The sequence below is a fragment of the Pipistrellus hanaki genome (genome assembly GCF_964339955.1).
Source record: "Pipistrellus hanaki genome assembly, chromosome: 7".
Taxonomy (NCBI): Eukaryota; Metazoa; Chordata; class Mammalia; order Chiroptera; family Vespertilionidae; genus Pipistrellus; species Pipistrellus hanaki.
The window spans coordinates 22,632,853-22,658,055 of record NC_140509.1 but is presented as its reverse complement, the minus strand read 5'-3'; the positions used below and the strand labels follow the sequence as shown (position 1 = coordinate 22,658,055).

At 39.5% G+C, this 25,203-nt stretch overlaps 1 protein-coding gene across 8 annotated transcripts in view; it reads left to right on the top strand.

The window, feature by feature from the left end:
- Positions 1-25,203, top strand: part of DST (dystonin) — a 414,275-nt gene that overhangs the window by 271,201 nt on the left and 117,871 nt on the right. For 4 of the 8 annotated variants that reach the window (XM_084889116.1, XM_084889120.1, XM_084889118.1 and 1 more), the window contains 13 exons: positions 208-336; positions 2,544-2,632; positions 3,639-3,774; positions 4,843-10,122; positions 10,249-10,398; positions 10,588-10,803; positions 10,983-11,132; positions 12,593-12,826; positions 14,079-14,231; positions 15,952-16,185; positions 16,669-16,935; positions 17,920-18,462; positions 19,522-19,698. In XM_084889116.1, coding sequence (XP_084745242.1) covers positions 208-336; positions 2,544-2,632; positions 3,639-3,774; positions 4,843-10,122; positions 10,249-10,398; positions 10,588-10,803; positions 10,983-11,132; positions 12,593-12,826; positions 14,079-14,231; positions 15,952-16,185; positions 16,669-16,935; positions 17,920-18,462; positions 19,522-19,698 — 7,758 coding nt within the window. The remainder of the gene's footprint in view (positions 1-207; positions 337-2,543; positions 2,633-3,638; positions 3,775-4,842; positions 10,123-10,248; positions 10,399-10,587; positions 10,804-10,982; positions 11,133-12,592; positions 12,827-14,078; positions 14,232-15,951; positions 16,186-16,668; positions 16,936-17,919; positions 18,463-19,521; positions 19,699-25,203) is intronic. The other 4 variants (XM_084889121.1, XM_084889123.1, XM_084889122.1 and 1 more) reach the window with 1 other exon arrangement.

Sequence of the window (25,203 nt, the reverse complement as noted above, 5' to 3'; positions counted from 1 at the left end):
TTGTAACAGCTTCCTTGGCTACCATAAACATTTTGGAAGCACATCTGCTACGTGACGTGATAAGCATGGTTCAGTGACTTAATAAAAGATCTCAGGATCCTGAGTGTGATGAAAACACATTTTTACACTTGTTTTCTATGGAGAGGTGAGTTTCATAGCTCAGTCATTTACTGGAATATCTCTTTTCTTACTACTCACACCTGTCAGAAGTCACTGGAAGAAGAAAAAAAAGAGCATGTTGAAAAAGCCAAAGAATTACAGAAATGGGTGTCAAATATCAGCAAGACGTTGAGAGATGGAGAGAAGGCTGGGAAATCTCCCTTCTCTAAACAAAAGGTATTCACTGAGGTCCTGGTTAATCATAATAATAGTGGGTAGAATTTACTGACATGACAGTTCTTTACCCTTCTTCTGTGTCTTCCCCCCCACCCCCCGCCCCATTTTTATAGGTATTTATAATGAGGACCACATAGGTTAAGTAACTTGCTCAGTGAATCACAGTAGGAGAAGGTGTTTCTGATTCCAAAGCCTGAACTATGTATGTTAGTTTTAGTAGTAGTAAACAGATATGTTGCCTGCTTTTCCTAATGGTTAGGCCTGCTTCTTGATGACTATTTAGAGAATTGCCGAAGAGGAGCAGAGGCATCCTGTTTTGTGCCCAGAGTAAATCCTCCGTATCACAAATGTAGGTCGTCTCATTCTTCACAAATGTAAACAAAGCTTCCTAGAATTACAAAAATACGAATTGGGATATTCACATTTTAGAGGTTTGAGTTTAATTGTGCCTTTCTGGACCTTTTTTTGTTTGTTTGTTTTGTGAAGAAGTGCTCTCCAGCCAACCACTGGAAATTCTAGATTCTTTCCCTTACCTACATGAATTCTTTAGTTCTCTGGGCTATTATCTGAACCCCAACCACTTGGCATTAGCAGGAGAGCCCCAGCTTCTGAGGTGCCAGTGCTCCCTGGTGTCTATGGCACTGCCTCCACTTGAAGCTCTCGGGGCACTGGTCCTTATGGTGTGAGTTTCAGGATTGCTGCTGCTGGTGGTGACAGCACCGGAATTGCAGCTGTGTTTTTTAAATATGGCTGCTAAATTAAGCAGCACTTTTTTTTGGAAAACTTGTCCTACCCTGCCCTTGCCTGATGTTTGGAGACTTGAGGGGCTGTCAGCTATCATTAGTGTTCCCCCGCTAGCTCGGCATCAGTACTCATCCTCAGCTGACATTGTTGACATAAGTAAACGGGAAACTCCAGCGTCTTGTCAATTTTCCCTGCGGCATGAGGCAGATGTATTCATACAGGGCTCCCCTTTGAAGTTTACAAACCTGCGTATATACTTGATTATTCAATGAAATAAAGCCATATTCGCTCATAGTCTTGCTATTATAGTTCATATGGTGTGTTATTTCTTCCACAAATAAGAAGCTGGAAAGCAACTACATTCAATGTTTTAAATGCAAAACCGTCAAAATAGTATTATACATATATTTAGTTTAAAATGTCTTCTTTTCTTCCTCTCTTGTCAAATAGGAAAATAACTAAAATAGGGACAAGAGCTTAGCAAGAATATCTTGAGAGAATAGTTTCTTTTGAGAAATGTGGATTGTAAACTATTGGTATTTTCTCATTCTGCAGTTTTAAATTCTCCCAAAATTTACTAGCCCAATTTTAGACCTACTGGACATAAAAGGACACACATACTTTTTTAAAATGCAGACTGTGGCTTAAATTATAAATCTCTAATAAATGTGATAAAAGAATTTAAAGCAATTTGATGTGAATAATAAATGTTTTTCAAATTATCAATATGGGTCCATTATTACCTGTAACCATGGGAGATAGAGTTGAAATTATTGTACTAGTAAGTCAAATACATCAAGGGGAATGAGTCCCTTTCATTGGTCCATCGTTTACTCTCATTTCTGCTCAATTAAAAGAATGGCAATTAATTTCTGATATTAGGTATTCAGAAATGATATACTAGAAATTAGGAGAAAGTGTTGTGTATTATCCTCAATCAATTTTATGGCTCTGACCATCACAGGCAACTTTCACAAGTGAAAGCCTTAGCAATAAAAATCATTTACTCTTGATCTGCAGACATACAGATTAAACTGTCATGATAATTTTTTTCAAGAGGAGCATGGTATCCAGGAGCGTGGGGGAAGGATGATACTCATTGGGAGTAGTGTTCTTCATTCATGTATGTTTTGGGCACAAGGAAGACATTGGGCCGGTGCTGAACCACTGGGATAAGGCAACCCTGATTCATGGTTGCAGGGGACCAATGCAGGAACCATATAATGCTGTATTATTACTTCCTTATGAAATAACAAAGGCTTTTCTTAATTATGCATTTTAAAAGTAAAGCACTCCTCTTATCCAGGCCCTTAGACTGATAATAAGTAATGAGTTATTGACTTGGGACCCTCAGAAAATAGACATCATTTGAGTCTTGATGAAACTGGACTCATTTAAAAAAAAATTGCTGTTGGTTAGCCTCTATAAGGGCAGAATATGAATGCATTTTCATTACCTTACAGATTTCCAGTGAAGAAATATTAACCAAGAAGGAACAATTATCGGAGGCACTTCAAACCATGCAGCTGTTTTTGGCTAAACATAGAGACAAGTATGTTGGTTTTCATGAATGTTTTTATCAATACAGGAAAGTAGTCTTAAAAACATTTGGCAAAATAGAAGATGGTAAATTTCAGCTGAGATTTAAAAAATGGAACTCAATCACAAGTTTGATATAGTTTACTGAGAGACTATAAATTTACTGAGATTATAAATTTAGCAATTTAGGTAATTGTAATATAGTTTAGTAATACAGTTTACTGAGAGACTATAAATTTACATGAGATTATAAATTTAGCAATTTAAGTAATTGTCCTTTTTGGTCACTTTAGTCTGCCTTTACCCAAAGCCTGGAAGGTTCTTATTATCCCCATATATTATTAATAAGAAAATAAGCTCAGAGAGGATCAGTAGCTAGTGAGTTGTGAAGACTGCAAGCCAGGTCTTAATATAAGTAGTACTGTCTGAGACTTATCTTTTGGAAAATGTGTGTAAGTAAATTCTCCATTTTCTTAACTGAGACCTACGGCAACCTGATTTCTCATATTTTGGTCCTACTTTTTGCAACAAGGCATTGCATATATTTCAGCTCATGCCTCAGACAGGGAAGGAATCTACCCTTTTCTTAAACCCATTTGGCTGGCCACTTTAGGATTATTCTAGAATGATTTTGTATGGTACCTTAGAGAATAATGTTAATTTCCTCTTCACTCATCCTTCAGCTTCAACAAGTTTCATCTTATTGTCCCTTTTCCATGTTGGGACTAACAAGCTAATGCTTCTTGTGTATACACTGGAGAGGTGCTAATATATTAATTTATATCCTTTCCTTCAGTCCCCCTTTTTTAGGCAACAGAAGCATTCCTAGATGTGTTTAGCACCACCCTTAATTTCCATATACAGTCATTCTAAGACCTGTGCAGTCTGTATATGAGATATTTTATTTTATGATTGTATACTTATTTAGAAAAGTACTTTATAAAATCATCAATCCTAATGTATCACTTTTATTGCTTGAAGACTTGCACTCTTCATTTCATACTTTCTGGTTATTTTAGATTGACAGATGAAGAAAGAAGTGAACTGGAAAAACAAATGAAAACTCTCCAAGAAAGTTATAATTTATTCTTTAGTGGATCTCTGAAAGAACTACAAGAATTACAAACCACAGGAGATGTAAAGGTAGAGGAGAAGGTAATATTATTAAAACATGAAGCTATTTCAAGGTTCTTAGTTTTACTGCATGATGGTAGAAATGGTAAAGAAATGATCTTGAAATGTGTACATGGCAAAAACATGGAATTTATGTAAGTATTTGGAGATTTCAGTGTTGTTTATTAATTGCAATCTTTCACTTGCTGTCATCAGTTTATGTGACATCTTAATCTGCGCCTTGCATGAAAAAAGGAAAGAATCATTCATTTTTCTAACTCTTCTCTTTAGAAGCCATTCTTCTGCTGCATTGTATTTTACTCTATGATTATAATGTTATAAAATAGATTCTGAGTCATGTCTAAAGGTGAAGTTGAAGTGTTATGGGATTTGTTTGATTTTTAGCGATAACCATAGATTTATTTGAATAACATTGGAACATATTTATAATGAAGATATCCTAACATCATCTTAAAATCTAACAGAAATCACTTAAATTTGGCCTCTTCTTAAGATTTTAAAACTTCACAATACAGATTCACACTATTCAATACAATATTCAGGATTCAAAAAGTTATCTTTGTATTCAATTCCCTTATTCCCTGGAGTACTTTACACACGATTTTTCATATTTTGGGGTTATGTAACAGTTTTTCTGGTTCATTGTTTTTTACTAGAAAGAAATCTGTATGCTGTAAACATCAATAGCATGGGGTTTGATACTCTCTTTCCTGTTAGTAAACTAATCTCACCCAATTGCAGAAAGCATGGTTTGCCTTCTAGGTACACGTTCTGTTTTCTCACTGTTGTCATTTACTCTGTTGTGTCTTCACTAACCTTGTTAATGTACACAATATTAAGTTTTCAATTCACAGATGCATGTTGTTTTCAAAGCTTTTATCACATCCTGTGCTGTTGAATAGATCACTGACATAGATCACTTGTGCATTTGAGCTGCCTAACATTCACAGCATTGCCACGCCTTGGTAAGTAGAGGATTTTCATGTTGAAGTGTATTGTTTATTTTTTAAAAATGCATGCGAAGTTTCGTGAAACCCTGCCCACCCTTGAATCACCGATTGACCTGAGGATTTTGTATTTTCCTTTCAGCTGGATAAAGTGATTGCAGGCACCCTTGACCAGACAACTGGAGAAGTCCTTTCAGTCTTTCAGGCAGTTTTAAAAGGCCTTATCGACTATGACACAGGAATAAGGTTGCTTGAGACACAGCTAGTGATTTCCGGTTTGATTTCACCAGAATTAAGACAATGCTTTGACCTCAGAGGTGCCAAAAGTCAAGGCCTCATTGATGAACAAGTTCTGTGCCAACTCAAAGAACTGAATCAAGCAAAGGAGATTATTTCTGCTGTGCCTTCCACCACAATTCCAGTGCTGGATGCTTTGGCTCAAGGCTTGATATCAGAGTCCATGACCATCAGAGTTCTTGAGATACTGCTGTCCACAGGCTCTCTAGTCATTCCAGCCACAGGGGAGGAGTTGACCCTCCAGAAGGCTTTCCAACAGAACATGGTTTCCTCAGCATTATTTTCTAAAGTCTTGGAAAGGCAAAAGATGTGCAAAGATCTTATCGATCCATGTACCGCTGAGAAGGTGTCTTTAGTAGATATTATGGAAAGAAGTATTTTACAGGAAAACACTGGATTGCGGCTTCTACCTGTGAGACCACAAGAAGGAGGCAGAATAACATTAAAATGTGGAAGGAGCATTAGCATTTTAAGGGCAGCTCATGAAGGTCTCATAGACCGTGAAACCATGTTTCGGTTGTTAGGTGCACAGCTTTTTTCTGGAGGTCTGATCAATTGCAACTCTGGTGAAAGGATGACTGTTGAAGAGGCTGTGGCAGATGGGGTGATTGACAGAGATACTGCCAACAGCATTCTGACATACCAGGTTCAAACAGGTGGGATCATCCACTCAAACCCTGCCAAACGCCTCACTGTAGATGAAGCAGTCCAGTGTGACCTAATAACTTCGAGCAGTGCTCTCTTGGTACTCGAGGCTCAGCGAGGCTACGTCGGACTCATTTGGCCTCACTCTGGTGAAATATTTCCTGCATCTTCTTCCCTGCAGCAGAAGTTGATTACAAATGAATTGGCATACAAAATCCTGAATGGCAGGCAGAAAATAGCTGCTTTTTATATTCCAGAAACTTCTCAAGTCATCGGTTTAGATGATGCGCAGCAGTTAGGAATTATAGATCACAACACAGCATCGATTTTAAAAAGCATAAGACTGCCCGATGAAATGCCAGACTTGGGAGATTTGGAAGCTTGTAAGAATGCCAGAAGGTGGCTCTCTTTTTGTAAATTCCAGCCATCGACAGCCCATGATTATAGGCAAGAAGAAGATTGTTTTGATGGAGAAGAGCCAGTGGTAACTCAGAGTTCAGAACAGACTAAAAAAATGTTCCTGTCTTACTTGATGATTAATAGCTACATGGATGCAAACACAGGGCAGAGGCTGCTGCTGTACGATGGAGACCTAAACGAGGCTGTTGGTATGCTACTAGAAGGCTGTGGAACAGAATTTGATGAGGATACACCTATAAAAGAATGTATTGATGCCTTAAGACTCCCTGGCGTATTTCTGAATAATGCCCCAAGTAAAGAAATGGGTGAGAGTATAACTTCACCAAGCAGTCTTGACAAATGCCATTGCGGAGAACCTAAACCTAAAGAAATCTCTGAAAACAGAAAGCATGCCTTAGAAGAGTTTAATGAAATGGGAACCAACGTTGTCAGTGAATTTTGTCAGTCGGAAAACCTGATACATATAATGGCAGCAGATCATAAAGTTAAGAATTCATCCAATGTGAATGTCCTCAATTCTACATCCGATTTTACACAGCCTGGACTTGCAGACTCTGAAAATATACCTAAAAACTGTGCCAATCAGAGTCAAGTTGAAAAAAGTGAACATGCGGATGAGTGTAGTCACTCTAAACATAGGCAAAACCTTGAAAGTGATTTGATAACAAACTCTATAGTGAGATCAAAAACTAGTAGCATCTGTAACTTGAAAGAAACAGAGACTGAAGATAAGATAGGCAAGGATTCACCTGCCTTTGACTATTCCCCCAGGCTGAGTGCCTTGTTAAGTCATGATAAATTGAGGGATGATTGGGGAAGTTTCAGTGATTTACACACTGCAGAGAGCAATGGAAATAAATGTGAAGCTTCTACAGCATCATCCAATGACCAATCCATGTTATTGGGCCCAAGAATGGGAGAAAAACCTCAAGACCAGTTTCTAGGAATTGCAGCTATTAATGTCAGTTTGAAGGGAGAACACTGTGGGCAAAAATCTTTAAATAGTGATCCGCAGGTACAATGTCACAATGACAAAGCTATTTCAGATACTAGTAGGGAAGACGAAAAAATACATGCTGCTTCTCAACAGGAACCTGAAGACATGCAAAACGAGTCCACAGTGGAGGAGTACTCCTGTGCCGTAACACCAGCGGATGATCCTGATAATGCCAGTGCATCTCATGCTTATGGCACATCGTTGCTTGAAGAAACTGCTGGTGCTGGTGACTATGAAACATCACTACTGGATAATCAGCAGAAGGACACCGAAACAGACACTGATAGTGATGATGATTTCTATGATACTCCCTTGTTTGAAGATGATGACCATGATTCTCTGCTTCTTGAAAGTGATGATTGTGATTGTCTGCAACCCGAGGACTATGATACTCTGCGAGAGGAAAATGATGGGGCTGCCTCTCCTGGCACTGTTTTTGATGATGTTCCCAGAGAGGATGAAAAGCCTATGGTGACTCAGGGAGGACTAGTTGATAGCTTAAGAGTGAGGGGGAAAGCCCAGTCTTTTCAGGATTGTCTCATAAGTGTGGAGAAAACGGAATTAAATTCTGATGAAAGAATGCGTTTAAATTCAGTCGGCTCATCTAAGACCAATGAACAGTTGTTGGAAACCGAATCCGAAAGGGAAAGTACAGATAACCTAGAAGGCGACGAGTCTGACTTATTGACTGATTCTGAAATAGTAGGAAGGGAAGAGAGCTTCAGTGCTTCATTAACATTTGATGACACTGGCTGCTGGAGAGGGAGAAAAGAAGAAGGGTATGTAACTGGACAAGAATCAATATCTGATACTGATCATTTTGATTCTATGCAATATGAAGAAAGTTATGGGGAATATTTGTGTGACAGTCACGATCAGGATGATGAGGATGATGATTATGATAATGATGATGAAGAAGAAGAAGGAGTAGGAGATGAGAAGGAAAAGCCCATGTGCCAAGATGAGGCTACTGGTATGGATATCCAGTTGTGTGCTACCACTATGAAAGAAAGGGAAAACAGCCATGAAAATCAAAGTATCAATGAAGTGATTCTCCCGAGTAAAGAGCAAAATTATAGTTCTCTAGAAAAACAGCAGAGTGTCAATGTTTTACAGCGAGAATCAAGTAGTAAAAGTAGCTTAGCTACTGAAAGAGGCAACCTTCCAGAAAATACAACTGCGGTGGATGGAAGAAGCAAAGAGAATCTGTTGAATCCTGAGATGGCCCTTAAGGAGATATTGCTGCCTAGCATTAAAGATACTGAATCAGAACCCACCTTTGGCCCTGTAGGTATTTTACATAACACTGATATTTGTCCAACTTCTGATCAAACAATGTGCTCTGAGACTGTTTTAATAGGAAAACCTGCTGAGGAAAACCATTTGTCACCCGTGGACTCTGTAACTGATAAAGATCATCAAGGAAATGGAAGAGATGTAATGAAAAAGAGAGATGACAAAAGCAATATACTAATAGAAGGTGAAACATCAATTCATAAAATGTTCTCAGGTAAAGAAGAGGGGCTTATGGCAGGTCTAGTAGAAGGTGATACACACCTCAAACTTTTGCCTGGTAAAAGTACGAGGGAGAGTCTTGATTTCGTTAGTCAGTTTCCACAAATCACAACCAATGAAGGACATGATCATAAAGAAAGCCTTAAAAAAACAACTGTAGCTCTTAAAGATGAACCAAAGAATCTACTAACAAGTGTTAGTCAAAGTCCTGTTTCATTTGAGAATCTTGAAGAAATATTTGACTCATCTGCTTCCAAAGTGACCAGTGACATTACTTCAGACATATTGTCTGAAGGGAATACAACAACTGAGAACAAATCATCCACTGATGGACCTGAGAAAGAGCTTGATCTGTTTACTTATTTAAAACATTGTGCAAAAGATGTATTGAAGCCACATGAGGATATCCCAAGTGGTACTCAAATAGCGTTCCCTCCCATGAAAGAACATTTAGGAGTTGATAATGCAAAAGACAAAGCAACCCTTACTCAGGAAGACTCACCTCTAAATGAGTTGGCTCAACAGAATGACCTTTGTCCTAAAGAATGTATCTCAGAAGGAGGAATGGAAATTCCTCAGTTCACAGCAGAAAGAAATGAAAGCACACGTTCAATCTCACCTCTGAGAAATGTGGAAGGCCTTGGAATAAGAAATGATAACTCCAGTAACACTTTAAGCACAGACTGCACATTCTCAGAAATAAACAATAAGAAAGAAATAATTGAGCAACAGCCACGAGAAGAACAAGCCTTGTCTCCAGGATCCCAAGAAAAAGAGGTTCAGATCCCTGAATTATGTCAGGCATTTGTTGAGGATGTAAAGGACATCTTAAAAAGTAGATTGAAGGAAGGTCATGTGAATTCCCAAGAGGCTGGAGAACCTTCAGCTTGTGCAGATACTAAAATGTTAATTCAAAGCTTGCTTAAAAGGGTTAGCCCATCACAGTTGGTAAATGATGCAACTAGTGTGCCCAGCGACGACTTTAAGGTCAGTGACTGTACTGGAATGTCCCTCATGAATAACTCACCAGAACTAAGAGCAGAGAGCAGAGATGATCCATTCTGTATTGCAAATCTTCAGTCTGAGCTTCTCCTTGATATACTTAAGCAAAATCAGCACAGCCAAAAAATGACAGGAGCATTTGAATTGATAAAAGAATTAATGCAGATGGAGTATGATTTAGAGAAAAGAGGTATGACATCTAAAGTAGTTCCATTGCAACTTGAAAATATTTTCCATAAGCTGCTTGCCGAAGGCTGCTCAGACAAAGCAGAGCAGGTTGGAAACTTGAATCAAAAATTATCTACTACTTTTGAGATGGTGCATGAAAAGCCACAGATTCTTGATGAGAATAAAAGCAAAGAAGGAGACCACAGTTTCCTTAATTTACAAGATATAAAAGAAATTGGACCAGAAAATTCTACTGTATGTGCATCAGCCTTGCCAAGAGATGAGAAGCTGGAGGAACAATGCAATGATTTCCCAGACCATCTGGAATGTATTTCAGGGTCAAAAGACATGACTTCTGGAGATAGTTCAATGGAACAAGTAAGTTGACTTTACATTTCATATGGAAATAACTGCATGAAACATTTGGGAATCATCCCATACATTTGAATTGATCTAAAAACCTGCATGGAGGCTATTGAATTAAATGTCCATATTTGTGTTTAGTTATCCAACGAGCTACAGCAGTGTTTACAGCACACATCAAAAATGCACGAGTATTTGGCTTTGCTTCAAGATATGAAGCCTCCCTTAGACAACCAAGAGTCTCTGGATAACAGTCTAGAAGCTTTGAAGAACCAGCTTAAGCAGTTAGAGGTAAGAATTATCTGCTGCCTGTAATGGGTGGGAGTCAGCTGATATTAGTTTGGGAAAATAAGCAGAGCACTTTACATTTATGTTTTGGATATTAGTTGTATTTGTCACTAAACAACTCTGGGACTTATCTATCTATCTATCTATCTATCTATCTATCTATCATCTCTATCATCATTTTTTTTTTCTTAGACATTTGAATTGGGATTGGCTCCAATTGCTGTTATTTTAAGAAAGGACATGAAGTTGGCAGAAGAATTTTTAAAGTCTCTTCCCAGTGACTTCCCCAGAAACTATCGTGAGGAATTGAGTGTAAGCCACCAAAGCTTACAGAATGCCTTCTCTTCCCTCACTGATGTATCTTCAGAAAGAATGAAACACCTTGTTCTGGCGATTGACAGTGAAATGGTAGGCGTCAATACGTTTCACACTGAGATTGAAGTTTTGAAGAAAATGTGATTATTTAAGAATGTAATCATAAGACATAAGTATTTTATTTTTGATGTGCTAAGCTCTTAAAACAGAATCACCATTTGTAGGAATTTGAATTTTAGAAATAGAAATGAATGCACAATTTTGTTTTCTAGTCTAAACTAGCTGTTTCCCATGAAGAATTTCTACATAAACTGAAGTCATTCTCACACTGGATATCAGAGAAGAACAAATTGGTAAAGGACATAGAGCCAGTGAATGTTCAAGATACTGAGCATGTGAAGAAAAGTTTGGAGTTTCTCAAGGCAGGTATCAAAATAACTAAGACAAAGCACATTTAAAAACCTATGGGTTAAATGTAACAGATATTTAGAAAAAATAAGTTTTCTGAAGCTATGAAGGTTTATTTTTTTCTTTGTATCTACAAGATGTTTGTTCATAATTGACACAACTATAAAATAATGTCAACTTTATGGATGCCATTCTGATGCTATCCCAACTGCCTTATGAAACGCTTATCGATATGTTGAGATTTGTATTTATGTTTTTATTTATGTATATTATTCAGATCCCTAATAGCAAACACTAACCATATAAACATATCAGAATATAAGTAGTTTTAAAAATATATATTTTATTGATTTTTTTATAGAGAGGAAGGGAGAGGGATAGAGATTTAATAACATTGATGAGAGAGAAACATTGATCAGCTGCCTCCTGCACACTCCCTACTGGGTATATGCCCGCAACCAAGGTACATGCCCTTTGACCAGAATCAAACCTGAGACCCTTCAGTCTGCAGGCCAATGCTTTATCCACTGAGCCAACCAATTAGGGCAATAGTTTTTATCCATTAGTCCTTTAATCCTTTTTGTCCTGCCTCCCCCCACCTTCAAGTTCTTAATTTGAACAGCTTGTCTTATGAAAGTAGGCCCTTGACTTGTAAGTCAGGAAACTGAAATGCTGGCCCACTTAATTTATGTTTCAAATTCCCCATAGTCTCGTTTATGTGTGGCCACAGTTGCATGGGTATTATAAATATTAGCAAGTAATATTTTAATGTTGATATTTCCCTTCAGCGTGTCAAATGTATATCAGTTGGAACTTTACCTTTGGTCAGAGTTACATTTGAAGTATGCTATGGCAAGCAAGGTTAAAATATTCTTAGAGGGATTTTCATTTTATATAATACTAGAGGCCCAGTGCACGAGATTCGTGTACTGGGGACAAGAGGGAGTCCCTCAGCCTGGCCTTCACCCTCTTGTAGTCTGGGAGGCCTTGGGAGATGTCCGACTGATAGCTTAGGCCAGCCAGCTCGGCCTAAGCCCTCAGTCAGACATCCCTAGCACTGCCACGGAAGCAGGTGAGACTCCTGCCACAACTGCTGCACTCACCAGCTGTGAGCCCAGCTTCTGGGCTTCTTGCTGAGCAGTGCTCCCCCTGTGGAGTGCACTGACCACCAGGGAGCAGCTCCTGCATTGAGCATCTGACCCCTGGTGGTCAGTGTGCATCATAGCAACCAGTCATTCCACCTCCTTGGTCAATTTGCATATTACCCTTTTATTATATAGGATTAATTACCGCACTATTTAAATAATTTTATCATTGCCATTTTTACTAGGTGATGAATAGATTTTTTACTAAATGAAAAACATCAATAAAACCTGATATAAGAAGCATATTTTAAAAATAAATATCATTGTGAATATAAGCTGTATATTACGGCTTACCTCCCCGTTGGTAACTTGTATTGCTTTGTTCACAGAACGTGTTAAAGGAGCTTGGACACACCAGGACGCAGCTGGACACTACTGCCTTTGATGTGCAGTTCTTCATTTCTGAATACGCTCAAGATCTGTCTCCCAGCCAGAGCAAACAGCTGCTGAGGCTCTTAAATACAACTCAGAGGTGTTTTCTTGATGTGCAGGAATCAGTAACTACCCAGGTGGAACATTTAGAGGCTCAGTTACAGCTAGAACAAGATCTTGATGATCAGAAGGTTTGCCTTTCTTTGTGGATTCTGTGTTTTTAGTTCTTCAGTGTGAAGCCTGTAATGTTGATACCCAGGGATTATGGTGTGATAGGAAAGATTTTTCTGGAAAGGCAATTATTGGACAGGGCGTAATGTAGCGATTCTACCATATAGAATAATACTGCTTTCCATAATAATGTTCTAATTCATTCTTATAATTCTCATGATTCCCTAAAACTACTGCTTTCCGGGGGGAGTCTTCACTTTTTTCCTACGAGTAGGATATACAGATGCACTCAGAAATATCAAGGGGTAGATTGATGAACATAGGAATAAAGAAGGGTAAGGGTATCTTTGGCCCCTAGGAGGCAGTGAAGCACAGGAGTTCAGAGCAGAGCTCTGGAGCCAAACTGCCTCAGTTTACATCCCAGCAGCTCCACTCACTCACTGTGGAGCTAGGGTTAGTCATGTATCCACAGGTTTCTCACTAGTACATTGAAAATAGTAACAGTGCTGGCCTGGTTGTATTGTGAACATTGATAAAATAATGAATATAAAACACTCAGCTCCTTGCCCGGCATGTGGTAGGCTCCTAGTAAACATGATATATGGCTACAAGATGAATAAAATAAACGTGTGTGTGTGTGTGTGTGTGTGTGTGTGTGTGTTTGTCTGTAATCAGAAAGTGCAAGATACAAGTAATTGACTTATGAAATAAATCCCTTATTTAATGAATTATATTAGAATGCTGCATCCAATAGCAATCAATAAGGAACAAAGAGGAGGGAAAGGAATTAGACAAAGCAAATAAGTAAAGCTACTGCATGCGATGTTCTTTTTATTATTTCTCGAAGCACCAGGCTTTGTCTCTAGCATGACAATCTATATGCACATGTCAAATATATTAACAGACACATCACGACTAACTTCTGTTTTGATATCCTTTTACAGAATTAATTGTGTGTCGCAGGTTTCAAGAGCTTAAGAAAATGGAATGCTTCTTCCTGTTGGTCAGAAGTTCCATCTCTTACACTCGTGCATGGCCAGTATTCTGCTGAGCAGTTTCATCCAACCATGCTCTCTCTCCTTGTATTTGGGACGAGCTCTTACTGTCTGTGTCACCTTGCTCAGTTTGTACCCCACTGCTACCATGTTTACAGCATACTCAGAAAGCTTCTTTTAGAGGAAACTTTTTTGCAAAATGTATTCCAATAAGGAGCTAGCACAATCGTGAGTGTGTGGTCACCCCTGAAGATGCTTTGGTTTTGTTCCCCTGTAGATCGTGGCAGAGCGCCAGCAGGAGTACAGAGAGAAACTCCAAGGGATATGTGATCTCCTTACTCAGACTGAAAACCGCCTGATTGGGCACCAGGAAGCCTTCGTGATTGGCGACGGCACAGTTGAGTTAAAGAAATACCAGTCCAAGCAAGAGGTAGGATTTGGTTTTGCCTCAGTAGTTCTGTGTTGATGTGGAATTCATTTACCATTTGGAAAGTAGTTAGGATTTTTGGGAAAAACACACACAAAAAAAACCACCACAATCATTTTAGCTTTTCTGAGATAAACCATACCTAAATGCCACCAGGTCTCCTGAGCTATAAACTTTATACTGAGAGTCACATTTCCAAATTCAAGCAAGCCAGATAATTTTCTTGACTGATTTTTTTGTGAAATGCTGAGTAGAGGAGATAATAAAGGAGTTTTGGTAGTGGAAATACCTTGTGTGATGAATTAAAACTCGGATCCTTTTAAGGCCAACCACTCACTTTCAGAATCAGGTGAAATAGCCATCAGTTAGGGTTCTTTCACTTACTTAGCTCTTTCTTATCCCTTTCACCTTTCTCTGCAATGTGTCCCCTTTCATTGAAGAGATAAGCAATAATGATAAAGATATCTTTATTTTGATGTCAGAAGAAATAACATTCTCACTGTAACTAGCTAGCTCTGGGTCTAAATCCCAGATACTACACCTTTATAATTTAACCTTTTGAGCCTCAGTTTCTTCATTGGTCATATAGCTCCATTGCCATGTTATGGTAAAAGTTAAGTGAATATTGTATGTTATGTGACCAGCACAGTTAATATCACAATGTTGTAGTTCAATAAATACCTCTTTCAATTCAAATACTCAGAATTTGAGGAGTCTTGAAAGTATGAAAAATAATATGAAAACTCAAACAGTGCAATATGGAGAATTAAAGTGCCAAATAAAGAAGGAAGAGGAGAAAATACATAGAGAAATCTGGATGTAGGAAGCTATTTAGAAGAGATTATCTTTGTATAGAAGTTATTTTAGTGCCTGGCTGGCATGGCTCAGTGGTTGAGCATCAGCCTATAAACCAGGAGGTCACAGTTTGATTCCTGGTCAAGGCACATGCCCAGGTTGTGGGCTCGATCCCCATTATGGGACATGCAGGTCGCAGCTGATTGAAGATACTCTATCATCATTGATATTTCTATCTCTCCCTCTCCTTTCCTCTATGAAATCAATGAAAACATATCTTAAAAATTTATTTTAGGAACAACTTAGTCCATAACTTAGAGAACTACCTGATTTTACCCTGAGCAGTAAATGTATATTTAAAAAAAAAAAAAAAGTGTTTAGAAATGGAATAAATAATATAGTTATATATTTAAAAGGTTTTATAAATGCACTCATATAACATAAAAATCTGATATATTCAAATTTAAATAGGTTATATACTGAATACTTTATTGTTCAATGTTTTCTAAACTCATCTCTTTGTTAAACATGAAAATCTCATATATTGCTTTAAGGCTATTTGAGATTTCAAATTATCTATAATAATAAAAGCTTAATATGCTAACTAGACCGGACGTCCTTCTGGACGACATTCCTGATGAAGCCAGAGCTGCGAGGGAAGCCCGGGCCTTGGGTGCCAGAGGGAAGCCAGTGCTGACAGCCAGGGGAAGGAGGCCTACTCTTGCACGAATCTCGTGCATTGGGCCTTTAGTATTAAATACTGTGATTGAAGTAAACCAACTCAGTGAACCTACTGAGTGTGCTCTTTCAGTCTATATGTGATAGACTCTCCTTCTTTGCACAGATCCCCTTTTAGAATCACAACGTTGGAAAAGTTAAATAGGTAGTAATCTGCTAATATGTTTTTTCCCCCCTTTTGTGTTATAAGGATTTACAGAAAGATATGCAAGGAAGTGCACAGGCATTGGCAGAAATAGTGAAAAACACAGAGAACTTCCTGAAAGAGAATGGTGAAAAGCTGTCACGAGAAGATCAGGCTTTGATTGAAGAGAAACTTAAGGAAGCTAAGATAAAGTGTGAACAACTCAATTTAAAGGCGGAGCAGTCGAAAAAGGAGCTGGAGAAAGCTGTGACGACAGCAATCAAGGAAGAGACAGAAAAGGTCCTTATTCAGGCATGCGGTGCACTGTGGCTTTGTTAAAAGTGGTTAGGATCACAGCTTCTTGATTCATTAAGTGAGGACAGGCAGTGCTAAGCTAACTACAGGCACCCGGGACTAGAATCCTGGGTTTCCACGTTTGTCGTTGACCAAATGACCACAAAAAGTTTGAAGAGCTGGCTTTGCTTACCTTTTCTACAAAGTTTAAGTGGGATTCTGAGACTTCCTAATTGTGAAGTATGTGAGGGCTCATTGATTGCTATAGCTTAAATTTTGGAATGTGTTTTTAAGAACAGTGGAAACGTCAGAGTAACTTCCTATTCCTCTAAGGTTTAATGTCAGTGTGTTCAGTTTTCAGTGTATGTCATTGTTTCGTATGCCCACTCTAATTTTAAATGATCTAAATGTTTACCTTTGGGGATGTCTTAAAACTAACACCTGGGCCCGCATTCAGAATACCCATAGTCAACGCCCTTCTCCCCCCAGGTTGCAGCTGTGAAGCAGCTGGAAGAGAGCAAAACCAAAATAGAAAACCTTTTGGACTGGTTGTCACATGTTGACAAAGACTCAGAAAGGGCGGGGATAAAACAGAAACCGGTGATTGAACAGAACGGGACTCACTTCCAAGAAGGTGACAGCAAGTCGGAGATTGGAGAAGAGGACGAAGTGAATGGTAACCTATTGGATACTGAGGTGGATGGGCCAGTTGGAACCACTGAGGAGAATCTGAACCAGCAATACCAGAAAGTTAAGGTGTGTTGTCTTCAACATAATGATGTTGTTAAATCCTATTGTCGGGTCTATAAAAGGTCTATAAAAGAGAAGAGCAACTTGGCACATGTGACATGTATGGGCTGCTGTCTCCATCTTCCACATGCAGGAAACTGAGGCCCCGTGGAACTAGTAGTAACTGCAGTATTCTTTTTTATTGTGTGTTCCTCTAAGTTCATTGGGCTTCTCAGCATCTATATTGTTCTTGCTTAACTGCTTTTAAAAAATATATATATATATATTATTGATTTTTCACAGAGAGGAAGAGAGAGGGATAGAGAGTTAGAAACATCGATGAGAGAGAATCATCGACCAGCTGCCTCTTGCACACCCCCTACCGGGGATGTGCCCGCAACCAAGGTACATGCCCTTGCCCGGAATCGAACCCGGGACCTTTCAGTCCGCAGGCCGACGCTCTATCCACTGAGCCAAACCGGTCCCGGCTGTTCTTGCTTAACTATTGTCATAGTGTTTTGATCACTTTAAAATTACAAAATTTTGTTTTCTGTTGAACTGTCCTTTTAGGATCATGTAATAGGTAAACCTTATACCTATTTGCTCAGTAATTAGGTAAAGGCATTAAGCAGTCTCTTTAAGGTGTTGTGAGGAAGCAGTGAGTATAATGAGACCTGACTGCAGATGCTTGTTTTAGAATTGGAGGACAGATCTGTTACATTTTCCCAAAGCTTCGCAACAATAGCCTCTGTCATATGTGATTATATGAGTACTTTCAAGGAGATTGGAAATCTTAAAAAATAAGATGAGAGTACTTGAAACCTAGCATTTTCCATTCTGAAATTTACCAATAAAAGGCAAGTACTGTGCATCTTGAAAGGTTAACAAGAAGCAAGTTGTCTGTCTATAGATCATTGAAGTTTGTAGGTCCTGAGGCAACGGAGAGCTCCCCACAACCTCAGAGTAACCCCTTCCCAGCTTTAAAGTCACAATGTCTCTGTTTCCCCGTAGGCCCAACATGAGAAGATCATCTCTCAGCAGCAAGCCGTCCTCCTGGCCACTCAGTCTGCACAAGCCTTGCTGGAGACGCAGGGTCACTACCTCTCTCCCGAGGACAAAGATAAACTGCAGAAGAACATGAAGGAACTGAAAGCTCACTACGAAACCGCACTGGCCGAGTCGGAGAAGAAAATGAAGTTAACGCATTCTCTGCAAGAGGAACTGGAGAAGTTCGACGCGGATTATGGAGAGTTCGAGCACTGGCTGCAGCAGTCGGAGCAAGAGCTGGAAAACCTGCAGGCGGGGGCTGATGACTTCAGTGGCTTAATGGCCAAACTGAAGCGGCAGAAGAGCTTCTCAGAAGATGTTATTTCTCACAAAGGCGACTTGAGGTACATCACAATTTCTGGAAACAGGGTGTTGGAAGCAGCCAAGTCTTACAGCAAAAGAGATGGCAAGGCCGACCAGCATAATACTGACACTTCTGCTGCTCACAGAGAAGTCCAGAGCAAATTGGATCGTGCCACGGACCGGTTCAGGTCTCTCTACTCTAAGGTAAGTTTAGTTTTATTTTTTAAGGGGAAGATCAATCTGTGATTATAGTTTTTTATTATTCTCTCAACATTTGTTTTGGAATTAGAAGCGAGAAATCTAAACAACTGAAGCAGAGAAAATAGGTAGTTTTATCTTATTTACGTCAGTCTTATTCATCTTCTTTACTTCAGAAACTGTGTTTCAAGTTTAGGAGCCTAAAGTAGTAATAGTAGTTATTATTATTATTATCACTTTAGTTTTGAGTGATTTCTAGGCAGCTCTAACTCTAAAACTTAGTAATACCCGGTTCTACCACCAGGTGGCGTTCATGTTTTGTTTCCAAGCAACAGAGTAGCTTGCTAAATTTCACAGCCTCACAAATTTGAGAACTAAAGTTTCGTCTCAGATAATTTCCTTCACAAATACTGCAAGTGTTTGTTTTACAGATGTATTTGATCAGTGCATTATTTTAATACTCAATAACTCACAGACTCTTTCAGCTTCTCTTATTCTCTTGGACAAACCGCAAAATTAAGAAGACATTTCTCTGTTTACTATATAAGCTGAATAGACTGGCCAAGTTACACAAGTGATTTGAAGGGCATCATTTACTCCTGGCCTTGGCTTCATTCTGATATAGATTATTTGCCCTTCTTGTGTTAATTAATCTTGAGCAATGTATAGAGGTGATTCATTAAGGACCTTGAAAACCCTTCCATCACATACATATCTAGCAACCTGGTATATAAAACTCAATGGGAATGTGCTCTGGTAGATCTGCTGCCTCTGACGACTGATATCCAAACCTTTCACTTTGGATCAAGACTCAGCCCTTGAAAACAAGTCTTAAAATGTGTATAAATTTAGGACTATCTGCTCATTTTTATGGTATTTCTTGATTTTGTTAGAGGATACTTTTTCATATAAAGGAGAAAAATCTTAGCCCTACAGTTCCAGCTCACATTGGTTTGAAGTCTAGAGCTTTCTAAGTTATAGCACTCATAGGTGCTAAGGTTATTTAACACAAATAAAAATGGTAGATTTTAATTCTCCACTCTTTTTCTCTTTTGATATTTTTAGTGCAGTGTCCTTGGGAATAATCTTAAAGACCTGGTGGATAAGTATCAACACTATGAAGATGCTTCGTGTGGACTTCTTTCCGAGCTCCAAGCCTTCGAGGTCACAGCCAGCAAACACTTGTCTGAACCCATTGCTGTGGACCCTAAAAATCTGCAAAGGCAGTTAGAAGAGACCAAGGTAAAGAGAGAGAGAGAGGACGGGGACCCAGCCCTTCATTGAGTCTTACTGAAAACCTTTCCCACAGTTTTGTGATAGTTTCACCTGGAAGTAGAACAAAGGATGAGAAAAGTATATTTCTCCCTCTAGAGAGTTATAACTTTAATTTTTAGCAGTCTATTTATTGTCTAACTAGAGGCCTGGTGCACGAAATTTGTGCACAGGTAGGGTCCCTAGGTCTGGCCGGTGATCAGGGCTGATTGGGTCCTTCTGGCTGCCGGCCAGAGCCCTCTTTCCCTGGCTGCCAACTGCCGGCCAAGTCTTTCTTCACTCAACGCCACCCCATGGTGGTCAGCTCACATCATAGTGTGCAATTGAACTCCCCGTCTCCCGGTCAAACTCCTGCAGGGACAATTTGCATATTAGGCATATATATATATATATATATTTGAGATTATTTTTCTATTGCTGTTTAACCAGGTTGACATTGCTGTTATGGCTGATTACTTATATCCCACCACTCCCTCCCTCCTCCAAAAACAAAAACCAGTATCGTCTGGGCCACTTTTTTATCTTTATACATATTTATTTTGTTTATTTTTTTCCACCATTAGAATTAAATTGCATGAGGGCAGGTGTGTTTGTTTATTTTGTTTATTGCTCTATCCGAGAAGCACTTAGAACAAGATCTGGCCCATCTATTACCTATGGACAGGTAGAAGGTAGGAAGGAATGTTACTGTCACATGTGGGCTCTGAGGATTAGGACTGGTGTTCTTATTGAACATTCCCATAATTCATAGAGATATAAACTTTTGTTATTACCTAGCACAATTTTCAAAGAATATACCTGTTCTTTAAAAAATGCAGGCTTGATGTGGGAACTGCATACAGCAGTGGTAAGGAGAGTCTCTGTTTCTTAAATTTAAACATATTTTTACATCATAATGTAAGGGGAAATAATTATTTTTAATTTATTTTTTATTTGATGTATTGGGATGACATTGGTTAATAAAATTATATAGGTTTTAGGTATATAATTCTACAATACCTCATATTATATTGTGTGTTTACCACCCCAAGTCAAGTCTACTTCCATTACCACTTATCCCTCCCTTTTACAATCTAAGTGGAGATAATTTTTGAAGTATCTTATTCTTATTCCACATGACCAATTATTTTGAATTTGAAAGTTTAATTTCATTAATCTATCCTGTGATTCCTTTTAGCAGGTGAGTAGCAATATTATTGGCACTGGAACTAGAAAGTAAACACTGTATTGCCAGTTAAACAACTGCCTTTCAGAATTTAGTTGCCTCTGTTAGTTACAGAATTAACTAGGAAAACAGGTACCCGACTGAGTGAGCTTAACCTTAGGTTTTGCCTGAGACTGGTGACTTCAGGCTGGAAGAAAGCTAAGTCATCCCCTTGGGTGAAACATGGTAGGTTAAGTCAGACCAAGGCAGAAAGAAGAGGGATGGAAGTATGGGGAGGTAAGGGGGATGGTGGCCCTGCTATTTTCCTGGCTGGAGAGTTTACCGGTTCTACATTAGGCACCAGGGAGATGTCTTAGACCAGTTCAGCTTCTCTACGTTGATGCAGCCTCCAAGTGGTTGCCTCATTCCTTTGAATGTAAATTTTTAACACTGTTTTGTGTGTGTGTGTGTGTGTGTGTGTGTGTGTGTTTTGTTTTTTAACTATGGTGGTGAATTATTATTATTTTTAATCCTCCCTGGGATATGCTTATAGATTTTAGAGAGAGGGAAAAGCAGAAAGAGAGAGAGGAGAGAGAGAGAGAGGGTGAGAGAGAGAGAGGGTAAGAGAGAGAGAGAGAGAGAGAGAGAGAGAGAGAGAGAGAGAGAAGAGGATGGGTTGCCTTGTGTACACACCCAAACCGGGGATCAAACCTGCGACCTAGGTATGTCCCGTGACTGGAAAATGAACAGGGTACGGGAGTATGCTCCAACCAGTGGAGCCACACCAGCCGGGGCTTTGCTTTTTTTCTGTTTTGTTTTGTTTACTCTCTCTTTTTCCCACAAGCACCGGAACAGATCTGTCTTAATTAAGTTTCTGATTCTCACTTGATAACTTGTCTAAGAACAGTGTACATGAGAGCGTTGGAGGAGATGCTGTTACATAGAGGCTATTATTTTTATAGGAAATGCCAGTAGCTTTAGGTAATTGTTAAAACTGCCTACATTTAATCATATAGCTAAGTATTTGAGTATAGAAAAGTACAGAAAACAACACATTTTAAGTTGTATCTGTATTAGGAAGATGGTTATATCCATTGTAAAAGTAATTTTTTTCTGTACCTAGAGGGGGAAAATAAGGAAAGGAAAGGAAAAGAAAGGCAAAAGAATGTATGGCTATTTTAACCAAGCAGAAACGTGAATTAATTTAAACATCTTACTTGGCATGTACTGTGGAAGATGATTTCTCTATTCCTAAGGCAGCCGAGAAAGTGTAAAAAGAAAAGCAGCACCTCAGAGGAGCATGAATTCTAATTAAGCCACAGCATCGTTTTAAAAATTAAATGTGTGATTAAAGTTGTTCCTGGCACTTGATGTTTTCCTCACAGACGATTTCAGCCTCCAGAGAGCATAGTTTTTATGAGAATCAGGCAGTCTCCATTCCTTTCAGCTCTATTAACAACACTGAAAAGTTATTTTTCTTTAACTATAGTATAAACACATAAGACCACTACAAAAATTCAGCCTTTTCTGTATTTATAATTCTAACTTCTACTTATAGTTAATTGTATAACACATGTAAATTGAGGAAACCCAGTTGGCTCATTTGAAACATTTCTGTCCAATAGCACATTGTTATCAGCATAATTATTCAAAGAACTGTTTGCTGTGTTGTCAACAACCTGATGCCCCTGGGCTATAATGACATTACGCAAGTTCTGCTTCTAGGAAATCCACAAACACTACAGACTTTCTGCCCCACACGAAGCACAGAAAGACAGGATTCTGGGACCAGTCTGGAGGCCTGGGTCTGGGACCAGGCGTGGAGCTCAGTCACATTGGCTGACAATGACCGCCTTCCAACCTTTCCCTGATCTCTGGGATGGCCATAAGTCACGAAGCTTTTATGAGTTGGGCAAGTACTCAGGCTCATCTTTTGCTGGCCCAGGCAGGAGACCAAGGTCATGACCTTGCAGTATTCTCTGTCCCAGATACTTCTTTCATGATTTAATTTCACTGAAATCTATTAAAGACAATATGTGGCATACATTTGAATACTTTAATTTGACGTCGTCATCCCCCCCCCCCCCCCTCGCAAAGTAATACTATCAACCATGACTGCAGCTCAATTATAACCTGGCATCATGTTAGGAATGAAAAACTATTGACTCTCTTGGACACAATTAGGAGAGAAAAGACATGGAGTGTTTTGAAGAGAAGAGGTGAAGGAGGGATGCTTCTTTTGTCAGTCGTTTCTAAGTTTTAAGCTGGTTGCAGGGCCATCCTTGGTTTTATAGAACCATGACAGCTTTTACATGCATTTGTTTACTGGTAGACGTTTATATGCTAGGCCCATTATTGGGTTTTGTGAAGACATAAGGTATTAAAACCCTACCTCTGCCCTCGGGGAACTCACATTCTTAAAAATAATTTTTTTTAGACTTCAGTCTGGTTATAGGCAAGGTTCCTTGAGGAATTTCTTATATAATCCTTTCTGTATCTAAACTGTGATCACCCTAAGTCTAGTACCCATTTGACACCATACATTACAATACTAGAGGCCCATTGTAGGAAGATTCCTGTAAGAATAAGGCTTCCTGCGGCCTTCTTCGCCACCCTGCCTGCTTCCCTCCCTTCTCCCCCACCCCACCTGCTTCCTTCCCTTCTCCCCCACTCTGCCTGCTTGCTTCTTCGCAGCTTCGCTTTCTTCTGCAGCACTTGGCTTCCTTCTACTGTGTTTAGTCTTTGCTCTGTGCCTGGATATGAAAATTATCTGCCATATTGGTTGGGTTAATTTGCATACTTGCTCCTGATTGGCTGGTGGACGTGACTTGTGTTGTCAATTTGTATGTTTCTCTTTTATTAGATAGGGCTAGAGGCCCGGTGCACGAATTGGTACACAGATGGGGTCCCTCGGGTTGGCCGGCAGGGATTTGGCTGAAACCTGCAGTCCAATGCTGCCTGCAGCTCCTACCTGCCATTCCCACTCATCCCGGCCCCACTGTGCCTGCTGTGGGCTAGCATCCAATCAGTCTCGATCCAGAGAGGCTTGTGTCACTGCAGCAGCCCTCACCAGCTGTAAGCCCTGCATCTTACAGTGGGATTGGAATAAAACTGGCTCTCTAACATCTCCTAAGGGGTCCTGGATTGGGAGAGGGTGCAGGAGAGGCTGAGGGACCCCACCGGTGCACAATCAGGGCTGGGGAGGAATTGCAGGAGGGTTCTAGGGCATGTCTGGCCTATCTTGCTCAGTCCCGATTGGCTGGACCCCAGCAGCAAGCTAACCTACCGATCGAAGCATCTGCCCCCTGATGGTCAGTGCACGTCATAGTAACTGGTCAACCAATCAACTGTCTGCTCCCTAGTGATCAGTACACATCATAGAGACTGGTTGCGTGGCCTTAGGATATCATTAGCATATTACAATTTGATTGGTTGGACATTTTACAGGTCACTGGATGACCAAACACATCCTTTTCCTATGATTCCTCCTTTTCTTTCATATGGGGGCTGTTTCTTTGTCTCCCCATTTTTGCTCCTCTCAGTTTGTCTGATTATGTGGCTCACTGTCTACTATGTTGACCAAAAGGCACAACATTTCAGCATTTTAGGCTTTTATTATATAGGACTAGAAACCCGATGCACGAAATTCATGCAAGGGGCTCAGTCCTCGTAGTCTCAGCTGCCTCAGTCCTCACAGCCCTGGCTTTGTCCAGAAGGTCATCCGGATGGTTGTCTGGAAGGTTGTCAGGATAGTTGTTCTGCTGATCAGCCTAATTAGCATATTAGCTCTTTATTATATAGGATTATTGACTAATTTTCCTATGCTGTACTTTACATCCCCATGATGCTTCTATAACTACAAATTTGTATATCTAAATCCCTTCCCCTTTTCCACCCATTCTCCCAACCCCACCTCTCATCTGGCAACCATCAGTTTGTTCTCTGTATCTGTTAGTCTGTTTCTGTTTTGTTTATTCATTTATTTTGGTTTTTATATTTCACATACAAGTGAAACCAGATGGTATTTGTCTTTCTCTTATTTATTTACTTAGCATAATATCCATTAGGTACATCCATGCTGTCACAAATGGCAAGATTTCATTCTTTTTTATGGCTGAGCCATATTCCTTTGTATATATGTACCACATCTTTATTCTTTCATCTGTAACAAATACTTAAGTTGCTTCCATATATATATGCATAAGTGACTGTTACAACCGGATGACCAGATGACTAGATGGTAGCTATGATGCACACTGACCACCAGGGGGCAGATGCTCAATGCAGGAGCTTCCCTCTGGTGGTCAGTGCACTCCCACAGCCAACCTCCC